The sequence below is a fragment of the Pleurodeles waltl genome, chromosome 10, assembly GCF_031143425.1.
Source record: "Pleurodeles waltl isolate 20211129_DDA chromosome 10, aPleWal1.hap1.20221129, whole genome shotgun sequence".
NCBI classification, from domain to species: Eukaryota; Metazoa; Chordata; class Amphibia; order Caudata; family Salamandridae; genus Pleurodeles; species Pleurodeles waltl.
Genome location: NC_090449.1, coordinates 1,020,473,347 through 1,020,486,383, shown reverse-complemented (window position 1 = coordinate 1,020,486,383; position 13,037 = coordinate 1,020,473,347). Strand labels below are relative to the sequence as shown.

Genomic DNA, 13,037 nt, shown 5'->3' with positions numbered 1-13,037 from the left:
TAGCATAACTTCAAAGCAAAGCATAAAAGTCAAAATTCATCACCATATGGGCAAGGCTGTAGGGCCTATATTCAGCTTCATCTTTCTGGGGCCTGCAAGATGATGACTCTGGTCAACTGCGAGAAAGAGATTTTCTACCCAAAAGGGAGACAGGCAACTGACGTCTACGTTCCTGTCTGAAGTCAAGCAGATTCAATCTACCCCTGCTGTAGCCCAGAGTCATCCTGAAAAGCAAATTCAGTGTGAGAAACGAAGAAACCTGGAGAGTGGCCAATTCTCCCGGGCTCCTCGTTCTCAGACTGAATTGCGAGGTAAACACAAAATCTATGTGCTCTTATCAGCTAAGGTCTGGTGTGAAGAAAACAGCTTAGTCCATCTTGTGGAAAAACACAGCTTTGAAAAACACAGCTCATCTGCAATGTCTCAACTGCAATGTCTAACCGCACGTTAAAGCCAATAGGCAGCTAACCTAAATATCAAATGTAATGTCTAATGGCATGTCAAAGCCAATAGGCAGCTAAACTGAATACAGAATGTAATGGCTAATGTCATGTCAAAGCCAATAGGCAGCTAAACTGAATACAGAATGTAATGTCTAATGCCATGTCAAAGCCAATAGGCAGCTAAACTGAATACAAAATGTAATGGCTAACTCCACTTTAAAGCCAATAGGCAGCTAAACTGAATACAACATGTAATGTGCTACTGGTGAACATTGAGCAACTAATATGCACAATGGTGAAACACAAAGTCATTGGTCAAACACAATTAATAGCAAGACCCATCAGAATGCAGATGAATGCAGATGCAGCTGGGTGTCCTGTGTTTATGGCTGTCTGGGTGAAATGCACAAGGGGAGCTGTCAACCAGCAAAGATCAGATGTGGATTGGAGACAGGTTGTAAGGCACAGAGAGCAGTAAGTACAGAGAAATGCCTACTTTCTAAAAGTGGAATTTCCAAAATAGTAATGTTAAATCCAACTTCACCAGTAAGCAGGATTTCTCAGTACCATTCTAACTATACCAAACATGACAATGCCACTCCTCTCAGATCAGAAATTACCACTTGAAAGTATATAAAGGACGCTCTAATGCTGGCCTATGAGAGAAGCAGGCTTCGCAGTAGTGAAAAATGACTTAGCAAGTTTTTTACTACCGGGACATGTAAAGCTTACAAGTACAAGTCCTGCCTTTTACTTACAAAGCACCCTGCCCCTTGGGATACCTAGGGCCTACCTTAGGGATGACTTACATCTAATAAAAGGGGAGTTTAAGGCTTGGCAAGTAGTTTTAAATGCCAAGTTGAAGTGGTAGTGAAACTGTCCACACAGGCCTTGCAGTGGCAGGCCTGAGACATGGTTAAGGGACTACTTATGTGGGTGGCACAATCAGTGTTGCAGGCCCACTAGTAGCATTTAAATTACAGGCCCTGGGCACATGTAGTGCACTTTACTAGGGACTTACAAGTAATAGAAATATGCCAATTGAGTATGAGACACTGTTACCATGTTTTCAGGGAGAGAGCACATGCACTTTAGTACTCATTAGTAGTGGTAAAGTGCCCAGAGTCCTAAAGCCAACAAAAAAAGCTCAGAAAAAGAGGACGAGGAAGGCAAAATGTTTGGGGTCACCCTTTAGAGAGGGCAATTTCCCAACATCTATCCACTATTTTTGCTGGAAAAACAATCACTATCTGTGAACAGTTTTCCATTTGAGAGGGGACTGGCATTGTAACATTTCAAGGTTTCTCCTTGAGTCCAGTCCTTTACCATAACTATATTAGCCCTCTGGCAAGTGACAACAGAGTTTCCTTTTTTTGTGTCTTATGATGATGAGATAATTTTGGTGTTTATCACAGTAAATAATGATGAGGTTCAAAATAGAGTTTGATGTTGCTTATCAGATATGGCTTCCTGGAAGAACTCAAGCCCATTTAAATTGAATGGATAAAAGACATTTGGCACCTCCCAGTCAATGAGTACCTCGGCATGGTGGGCCACTGACTTGGGTAGTCTTCCTACTCCTACTTAATTTGCTCACAATCTTGGTATTATCCTTGATGCTAGCCTCTCCTTCAGGGTTCAAGATAATACCCTAACAGTTCTTCCCTCTATTACAGACATCCTCTACTTCAGCAGTGGTGAGGGCAATTATTCTATCTTGTTCAAACTACTGCAATTTTACCTGGGACTACTGTGTTATCTCTTGCAGCATCGGCAGTTCATTCAGAATGCTGTTTCATGCCTTATTCGAGGCATGCCAGTAAGATTCTCCATTTCCAACCACCTTAAGCCGCTACATTGGCTCCCAATAGCCATTCCTGCAGTGTTTAAAGCAGTGTGCTTTTGTCATCGCATAATTAACCAACAAGGCCCTCTATACTTTAGACATCAGCTCTCAACTGTAACATCTCTTGCACACTTTAGAAAGCTATTTCATTGGTTGGTTGCCAATCACTTATCTTTTAAGCAGGCAATAAAAAGCTGGTGTTTCTGTACTATTTTGTCAGCTACTGGTCTTCTGATTCCTCAAGCGTCAACTAGCTAGCTGCTCTTTTCCTCTTACTCTTCAAGCGCTAGGACACCCTTAGTGTGTAACAACTGCCCAGAACAATTTCATAACATAGCATTTTCAACACATATGACAAGCAGGAAATTCTGCTCAACAAGGATAAAAAATTAAACTATCCCTTTGTACAGCCATTACAACATGGTGTTTGAATTTTCATTTAAATTCAGGAACAGGCAGGATGAGGTTATGTGTACTCCTCAAACATTCTGATGGTGCAAAGCATGTGGCTGATATTGAAACATGTTAATTATATGTCTACTCCTTGAATCTATAATAGATTCCCTGCAGAAAATACTTCAAACATAGGGGGTCATTCCTACATTGGCGGGCGGTGGTCGCCGCCCGCCATGCGGGAACCGCCACTTGGCCGCTCCGCAGTCAAAAGACCGCGGAGGCCATTCTGGCTTTCCCGCTGGGCCAGCGGGCGCCCGCCAAGGGAGCGCCCGCCGGCCCAGCGGGAAAGGCCCTGCAACCCAGAAGCCGGCTCCGAATGGAGCCGGCGGTGTTGCAGTGGTGCGACGGGTGCAGTTGCACCCGTCGCGATTTTCACTGTCTGCTAAGCAGACAGTGAAAATCATGCTGGGGCCCTGTTAGGGGGCCCCTGCACTGCCCATGCCAGTGGCTCAGGGGCCCCCAGGGGCCCCACGACACCCGTTCCCGCCATCCTGTTCCTGGCGGATCCCATTTTCTGACCGCGGCTTTACCGCCGCGGTCAGAATGGGCAGGGAAGCACCGCCAACCTGTTGGCGGTGCTTCCGTCATTTTAACCCTGACGGTCGCGGACCGCCAGGGTTAGAATGAACCCCATAATGTCCATAATCAAGCATCAGTTATCTTTTAGACGGAATTGTGCAATTCTGTGCTGAAAATGTTGGAAGACATTCCATTTTTTGGAAGTTTATATGAGACTTTGCATTAGGACCACACACAAACGCAGATGTGAATCAAATGCTAGATGAGTTTCAGGTGGAACCTTCCTGATTTAGGTTTTGAATTCTGAGGGCAAATCTGATAGCAATGCAGATGTATGATTTGTATGTCTCTCAATATAGGCACAGGACGTGGGGGGGGGGTGAAGGGAGACATCTAATAGTGAACATCTGGAAATCAGCCCACTTAAGATTACCTTCAAGGCTCTAGATGTTGAACTCGTGATTTAAAAATAAAGTGATCCATGGAAGTCAGCTGATGCGCAGAATCAAATTGTTGGGAGTTTGTTTCCTTTTTCTGGTTTTACGGAACTCCAACACTGCTTCAGGGAAGCAGTACTCATAGTTATTAGCCAATATTTTTTTATTCTTCTCATTATATCTTGTTGTGAAAAAATGACATACTTAAGCCCGGTGGTGTTTTCAATGTTATTGTCTTATGGCATGATATGTGAGGAGACAGTTATGTTAGCAAAGCTGGCAATAACATTTAAAAGATAGAAATTCAGGACCTTTGTGGATTGCATTGTAACAGAGATGGTAATGTGGCAGCTCTTTTCATCTGCCACTTTTTGCGTGAAGTTAAATAACTCTAGCAAAATCTCAAAGTTTCTTTCTTTCTGTGTTTTCTCTGGCAGCACTGGAACAGGCAATTACATTGTAGCCTTCAAGTATAGTTAATATTATGGCAAGAGTGATGCTCTGTTTTCGCTAAACCCCACCTTTCTTACTTACTAAGTTATTTCGCAGAGCGTTTTGGCAACAAAATCATGATTATTATACTGATGTGTAATGTAGTGAGTGTGTCTTGTGTTGTTCTTGCTGTAGGTATGTATGGATCACAGTTGTCAACTACTGGATCCACCTTTCTTGTCTTGGATCAACCTATTGCTACATCCAAAACAAACCCATGTTCTATGGTGTTGCATTTAAGTTATGAATACAGTTCATAAAACTTTACATTCCAAAATATGTCTGTGATTTGAGTGGGAAATATGTCAGTGGAAGTGTGTCTGCTCTGGGTTTATTCACATACTACTGATCATTATAGATGATTATAGTCCACTTTGTGAAAGATGGAAGTGGACACTATTGCCCTTCCTATGTATTCTGTGCCTGCTATGGCCTGAAGAAAGCTTTGTGAGGGCAGATCTAATCCTGAGCCCATCACCACAGTTTCAATACAGGACAGGCGTTTGCAGATAACAAACAACAATATATAGAAACAGCAATGAGAACTGTGTTGTCGGTTTTCTACAAATTATTTATTGAATTTACCTGGTCTTCTTTACTTGTATGCTGCTACTTAGCTTTTCCAGAACATATTCTCCTGTGTCATGGTTGATTATGAGTACACAGTCCTTTTGGTATGGCCTTTTATTCCCTTTAAAAACAGTCATGGGTGGTGTTGAACCCTGAAATAAAAGAATAGAAAAATACAAGTTAATGTGTTTTAATAGAAATGTAATGTGCACATGCAAAACTGTGCAATATCATTTAGAGTTGTACTTTTCTTCCACAAAATATAAGTTACAATTTCATTGATGGAGTGCTTCACCTAGATAAGCATGGTTTCTGCAGTGGCTTGGAACATTATGACAGATCTCCCTGTGATGACGTCACATGTGTTGTAGTTGTTACACCAGTGCCTAGTTTGCTGCTTTTGTAGTTCTTTTAATCTCTGTAAGAAATCAGGGGCCAGACGTATGAAAAGGTTTTGCACTCGCAAACGGTGCGAATCGGTAAATTCGGCCGTTTGCGAGTGCAAAACAGTGGTCTGCCATGCATGAAAGGCATTCGCAGACCACAAATAAGAAATTGCTAAAATTGCGATTTCTTGCGCTGCGACCTGGAAATTGCGAGTCGCAATTTGCGATTCGCAAATTCCAGGTCGCAATGCAATGCTGCATAAAAATCGCAAATTGCGATTTTTCACAGAATGGCATTTTGCACATGCAAAATACCATGGACTGCAACCAGGTGGTAACCTGGTGCAAAATTTAAAAATGCATTTAAAATGCATTTTTAAATTGAACATGTAAAGCACACATGCCCTTATGGCATGTGTGTACTTTACATGTCCCCCAAAACATTTTTGGGGTGCAGCAGAGGGGGCCATAGGCCCCCTGCACCCTGGGGATTTGCATTTCCAAAATTGCGATTTCTGGTTCAGAAATCGCAATTTTGGAAATGCAAAAAATTCGCAGCTATGGGCCAACAGGCCCATAGCTGCGAATGGGGCCGGTATCGCAATTTGCGATTCGGTAATAGCATTTGCGATTTTTAAGAAATCGCTATTACCGAATCCCAAATGTGATACATGGCACTTTGCGAGTCGGTAATAGCGATTTCTTAAAAATCGCTATTACCAAATCGCAAAGGGCCGTGATGATACATGTGGCCCCAGATTATTTGGTGAAGGGAGTAAAAACCCACTTCGAAGAATAATCATAGTCCTTGCAAAGGTGAACCACAATGTTACTAAATAAACCTGTGCTTAACCCTCTGGTAGCTTGGCACAAAGCAGCCGGGGCGTAGCTTAGAGGCAACGTGTAAAAGTATTTATGCAGCACTCATACAGGAATAAAATGTAAACACAACAAAAGAAGAATCCAAAAACAATTTGGAAAATAGAGGATAGTTTAATAAATAAACTGACAGCAAAACAACAAATATCTAATAAGTAGAACCGTTTTATGAGTTCTTAAGGTTTAAGGTGAAAATAGCAGCAAAAATACATGAAGTTCCATCTGTGGGTATCTGGTTGAGCCGAACCGGGACAAAGTTAGAATTCCAGAAAGACTGTGATAGAGTGCTGGGTGTGGGAGCAGGTGCAGCCCACTGGGCATTGTACCTTTTGTCTTTGGTGTGGGGGCTGCGCAGTATTACAAATGAAAATCTATGTGTTGTCCTGCGTTGGATCCTGTGAAGCTGCCAATGAGCAGCTATGATGCAAGACTCTGCATCAGTCATCGCCGTCCTGCATCGGATCTAGTGAAGTCACTGATCAGGAGCTGTGAGGAGGAGAGAAGGGAGGCCCTGTGTCAGTCTGCACAAACGCAGTATCGGATACGATGTCACCTTCACTTGAGCAGGGAGGAGTACCTTCTTACTCCAGTCAAGGGTCGTGGACCTTGAGGACAGCATTCTGGGAGTCAGGACTCCTCCAGAGGCCAGCAGAGGGGACCAAGTGTGGTCCAGTTGGGTCTGGTCATCTCGATAGCAGTAGAGGCCTCTGGAAGCTTTTGTCTTGGTAGCTCAAACAGGAGGTCAGTGAAATGACCCTTGGAGTCACTTCTGGGGTCCTGGGTTGGAAGCAAGTAGGTTCTGTCTTCCTTCTTCAGAAAGCAAAGGAATCCTTCAGAATCAGCTCAGGTTCTGTCGAGTTCTGATAAGAGGTTCTGGGGTTGCCACTTTTATGGCCAATGCCAGCCTGCCGGTGGGCAACACCTCTTTTTTCTAACCCTAAACTCGTTCTGATCAGTACTTTCCTTTCCCCTGGGGCTGGCTCTAGCCAGGCTAGTAAAACAAAGGACAGGGAGGCCCAGGTGTGAGCTGCATTTGCCAGTGACATGGCAAGCATCTCGTGAAGTCAGGTACGGGGTGGACACCGCCCTCAGGCTACTCTTAGAAACTCAGGAAGTGGCTGGGTACAACCAACACCCTACCCCAGCCATCTTCTTCAGGAAACAAACACCCTTCCCCACACCCAAAGCCCTTTTGTACCCTGTTTGGGAGGAATACTCATCACACTACAGGAGAGCCATTAACAGCCATCGGACACTGGAAGAAAGGTATATTTGGTTTAGGCAGGAAATGCAGCTTTCTAAAAGTGTATTTTTCAAGATAGTAAGTTAAAATTCGACTTTAATATTAAAGATGATTTTAATACAATTCAAATGAGTGGAGAAGTATTTCTCTTGCTGTTCCAAACTAAATTTATCACTTATTAAATGGAATGGAAGGCTAGCTTTGCCACAGTGAAAAAACAACTTTGGGGATTTTTTTCTGCCAGCACATTTAAAATGTAAGTGCACATGCCTTACCTTTGAAATACCATGCATCCTGCCCTATGACATGTTTTACAGTGCTACATTAGTGAGTGGTACAATGAGTGTTGCAGCCTACTAGTAATATTTAATTCCTGGGGACTACCACGCAGAAGATGGTAACTTCCAGCAACCCCTCTTAATTTTCCTGTGAGTGACATGCTTTACAAATGCAACTGAAACATACTGGCTAAAGAGCCCAATTAATTCTGGGTGGCAAGTTGTGTCAACATATTTGCAATATTTGTCACATTGGGATTGAAACTCGTGTCTTAAATGTATCCAGCATCTTTTTAAATACTGTACAGTCCTTCTGATTTCTTCTGGTTGTGGGCTGTTTTATTTTTAGCTGCCAGCACAAAGGGCCAGATGTAGGAACCGGTTTGCATGTCGCAAACTGCGAAAAACGCAGTTTGCGCCATGCAAAACGGCCTTTGCGATGCTGATTCACATTTTGCGAGTCGGTACCGACTCGCAAAATGTGAATCCGACTCGCAAATAGGAAGGGGTGTTACCTTCCTATTTGCGACTCGCACCGCGATGCTGAGTTGCTTTGTGACTGCAAAAGCAGTCGCAAACCAACTCGCAGTTAACACCCACTTGAAGTGGGTGGTAACTCATTTGCAAACGGGAAGGGGTCCCCATGGGACCCCTTCCCATTTGTGAATGTCACTAAAAATAATTTTTCAGAGCAGGCAGTGGTCCAATGGACCACTGCCTACTCTGAAAAAATGAAACCAAATGGTTTCATTATTATTTTGTATTGCAACTCGTTTTCCTTTAAGGAAAACGGGCTGCAATAAAAAAAAAAAAACTGCTTTATTAAAAAAGCAGTCACAGACATGGAGGTCTGCTGTCTCCAGCAGGCCACCATCCCTGTGAATGCATGGACTCGCTATGGGGTCGCAAAATGCGACCCACCTCTTTAATATTCATGAGGTGGGTCTTTGCGACCCCATAGCGAGTCGCAGAAGGTGTCTGAGACACCTTTCTGCATGCAATTTTGCGAGTTGCAAATTGCGAGTCGGTCAGACTCGCAAATTGCAACTCGCAAAATTTTCTGTTGCTGCATCTGGCCCTAAGTGCGTTATCAATAATCTCATCCTCCTGCACTAAGTGTCCATGATTATGAATAACTTCTCTCAAGAATCTCTGCATCTTCGGAGCACTCAACCACATACCTGGCATATTTACTTAACCTCTGCACTTGTTATAACTTAACCTCCGCCCTTGTTTTGTATTTTCACAGCTATCTTATTTTTCTCTTTTGAATTTAGGTGTAAACTCGCATTCAACAATACACTACATCTTCTGTACATTAGCCTGGCCCTAAGGTTGACCAGCTATGTCCCTGACAGCATGTCATCATCCTCGGAATGCACAGGAAATGGTCAAAGCTGAATCCAAGTAGAACTGAGAACTTCATTGTCTGGTGTACTTCTTCAACTTGGTTATGTAATTCTTGGCCACATACCTAAGGTTCTCAGGGATTCTTGTTGCCTCAATCTCTGTGCTGGTCTTCACTGACTTTTACTTTTTGGGCAAGATGTAGCAAGATACGATTTTGCGACTCGGAAATTGCGAGTTCGGTGCGACTCGCAATTTCCGAGTGGCAAAATCGTATGCAGAATGGTGTCTCAGACACCTTCTGCAAATCGCAAGGGGGTCCCAAAGACCCACCTCATTAATATTAATGAGGTGGGTCGCAACTTGCGACCCCCTTGCGATTCCCTGCACTCACAGGGATGGTGGTCTGCTGGAGACAGCAGACCTCCATGTCTGTGACTGCTTTTTCAATAAAGCAGTTTTTTTTTTGTACTGCAGCCCGTTTTCATTAAAGGAAAACGAGTTGCAATACAAAATAAAAAAAGGGACCATTTGGTTTCGTTTTTTCAGAGTGGGCAGTGGTCCATTGGACCACTGCCTGCTCTGGAAAAATATTTTTGCCGACATTCACAAGGGTCCCATGGGGACTCCTTCCCTTTTGTGAATGAGTTAGCACCCACTTAACATGGGTGCTAACTGCGAATTGCTTTGCGACCGCGTTCGCGGTCACAAAGCAATTCTGCATCGCGGTGCGAATCGCAAATAGGAAGGGAACACCCCTTCCTATTTGCGAGTCACATTCCCATTTTGCGAGTCGGTACCGACTCGCAAAATGGGAATGTGCATCGCGATGCGCTTTTTGCATGGCGCAAACTGCGAATTTCGCAGTTTGCGCCATGCAAAACGCTTTCTACATCTGGCCCTTTATGACTTATGCATCACAAACTCCCATATTTGGAGTTTTCCTGAAAATATGGTTCTCGCAGACAAGTAGGGTTCTCATCTTGGTGATACCTACCAATGATCTCTGGCTCTTCGCCTGTGACAGCATCAAGAGTCTTCCATCAGTTAGGATAGTGGAGGACTACATGGGTGGCAAACATGCTGGTGTGGAGGCTTTGTTTTCTCTTAATTCTAGGGATAGGTATAGCCTTTGGGACCCCAAAGACCAAAACCAAAATGTCCTAGTGGCAAAACTACTTTTGTACTCCTTCCTAGTGTAGGTGAGCTTCTTGTTCGTTGTCAATAAACAACGCTGCTCCGACAATGTCTTTCAGGAGCATAGAATTCCTAATGTATGAGGACGCCACATTTAGCAATCACAGTATGGAATGAAAGACAAACAACCCCCTACTATAACAGAATAACCCCACAAAGGAAAGAAGAGGATATTGGTACAGCTCCACCAGATTGTAATACCAAAAAACATCTGGGTGAATTTTGATATGATGCAGTCTCTCATTTGTGTTCCCATGAGCCAGAGCAGAGCGGAAATGATGTACAAGAAGAGGACGTTACAACTTGTTAAGATTGTGTTTTTCGAAGTGTCTAGATCAGGCGTCTCCAACCTTTTCTGAAGTAAGAGCTACTTATGTTGAATGAAAATCATCCTGAGCTAATTATATTATTAGAATTTTAATACAAACTACATCAGACAAGTTTACATGTTCATCTCGTATACACACCTTTCAATTTTTGTATTCAACCAATCAACAGCTTCTAATTTAGTAAGCTGGACTGCACGCAGGAAATCTACTTATGGGTAGCTGGAGAGCTACCGGTAGTTCACAGGATACTTGTTGGAGAAGCCTGATCTAGACCCTTACACATCCCAGAAGCAAATAGATTAGGCATGTTTGTGCAAGAAGCAAACACTCTCTGCTCCCTAAGTGTAATTTGGAAGTGAATGTCAGAATTTGGAAAAAAAAGAAGCTTGAAGGGCTCAGAAAGTCAGTCTGCACGACACTTGGGAAATGCTGAATCAGAGAATAAGCTAAAACAAGTAGCACTATAAATGCCAAGAAGATCTGCACAGTTTTGCCCCCTTTAGGCTCAAGTAGGAGGTTAAATATTACTGTTAACTTGTGTGATATGTACCCTATCATATCTGTATTGCAGATTCTGTGGTGTCCTGGGGTTGCGCCTTGTGTCTAAGTCAGGTAGGGCTCCTCAGAGAACCTTCAACTACTGAGCCTGGTAGGACGCATTTCCTTAATGTAAGAATTCTGTTTTCATTTGTATGTCTCATTGATGTGATAGTTATGCTTTTGTGTGCAAATTGTCAAGCCTTTCTCAATTTTCCAGGTCTTACTGTCTCCTTACTGAAGGTCTAAAGCAGACAGAAATTACCTGTGTGTATGTCTCTCTCTAGCTTCCCTCCCCCTTTTTCTCGCCTGCTCTCAGCTTGGTCTGCATACGCTTGTTCAGATCAACAGAGAGGAAGCAGGATTCTCATTTCAGTCGTAGCCTTTCAAGCAAAGGTTGGCAGAAGATCCCATTTGAGAGGGGAGTAAAATAATTAGCTCACAAAATCAACTTTTCTCCATGTCCTTTAACATTTGGACTTAGACACTGAAAATATGGCATCTGTGTTTCCCTGCCAGAGTTGCAGGCCTGACTTATGGTTAAAATCCCTTCCCAGAGTCAACAGTTTTTACCACTTACTTGGACTGAATGCCACAGTAAATGCCAGACACATCTCTTGGCTTAGGGCAGCAAACACTGTGCTGAATACGCTAGAGGAACAGAGGCACACAGAGGGCCTTGTGCACAGGGCCTCTACTTTAAAGTCTGCATTCTTAGTCCAGTAGGTATCAAGTGAGGCTTTTGGCAAGTACCTTTGGCAGGTTTAATGACACTATGTCATAACTCATCAGGGAAAGAAAGACTATAAAAGCACCGACAGAGGGAACTAACGAACAGCTAGAAATCTGTAGGGTCCATAAGCCTAAACAGATGCAAGCAAAGCTCAAAGCTTCTTAGAAGATCTGTGCTCCACTGCAGTTTCCTTGATGATCAGTCACCAGTTTGCTCACATTAATCTTCCACTGCCTGAAATAAAGGTTTGCAAAAAGAACAGTTGATGGACGGAATGTAGAACGAATCAAACATTCACCCCCAGTCACAGATCTGGGTCTAATCCATCAGTTTTTTTGCTCACCATGCCATTCCAGTTTGGACCCAGTCATATGCAAATCAGTATTGACCCTGTTCCCCATGGGAACAGTCCAGCCCGAACTGCCAGACCAGGGCCTCCCTGGACCAGAAACAAGCATCCTGGGACCGGTTTTGGGGTATCACCCCTCTTGAGCCAGGCTAGCTTGAATCTGGTGGCATAGTGAGCACGGGACCCACGTCTGGGCATACCCTTCCCACTTGGGGTGACAAACGCAAAAAGAACAGCCTGGCTGATGAAGGGTGATACCCTGAAACCGGTCATATGATGCTTGTTTTTGCCTTTGAAACAAAGGTTCAGCACACATGGAAACAGGGGAGAAATAAGTGACGGTCTCCAGTAGGTCTCAATGATGTGTTCATAGTCAGTTCCATGGGAGCCTCCACTGATTGTAAAGGAAGTACAGTGAATAGGCCATCAGCCTCCTCTGAAAAGGCAATGATGGCTGTCAATGAGCACGTTTTTGTTGATTTTGCTTGCTTGTCTTTTACTCGAAGTTGGTGAGCTTCTAAGCAATATATAATGACTCCTTTCTTTTTCAACTTATGTCTTACCATAGACCCAGCATGGACTTGCCAGGGACGAATGAGCTTTTTATCTCCTTTGACTGCTGTTTGCGGTTTTTGTGAATGGAAAAAAGTATGACTCCACAACAACCAGGGGAGTGTGTCTGGTAGAAAGGCTGGGTGAATTAATCTGGGCGATATGATGGTAGAAAACCCTTGAGTACCTAGAAAGTGCTCACAATGTTAAGACCAAGGCCATAGAACCCCCAAGGAGACTCTGATTATAGGCTGGGCTGTTGGCACAGCAAGGTAAGCCCCGGAGTGAGGACTTTTGGCATCCAGGAATGATTTCTCATTTAAAGGTTTAATGGACTTCAGAGTTGCCCTTTGGAGAGCGTGTATCAGAGGGTAACATGCTCTGACTCAACTCTGATTTACTGTCACAGAGGCCAAGTCCTGTAAGAGTAAAATTTTGCTCAAA

The 13,037-nt window shown here is 43.5% G+C and overlaps 1 protein-coding gene across 1 annotated transcript in view; it reads right to left on the bottom strand.

Moving 5' to 3' along the window:
* The window catches only part of EAF1 (ELL associated factor 1), an 81,066-nt gene that overhangs the window by 47,928 nt on the left and 20,101 nt on the right, over positions 1-13,037 (bottom strand). The window contains exon 3 of the mRNA XM_069211937.1: positions 4,779-4,915. Coding sequence (XP_069068038.1) covers positions 4,779-4,915 — 137 coding nt within the window. The remainder of the gene's footprint in view (positions 1-4,778; positions 4,916-13,037) is intronic.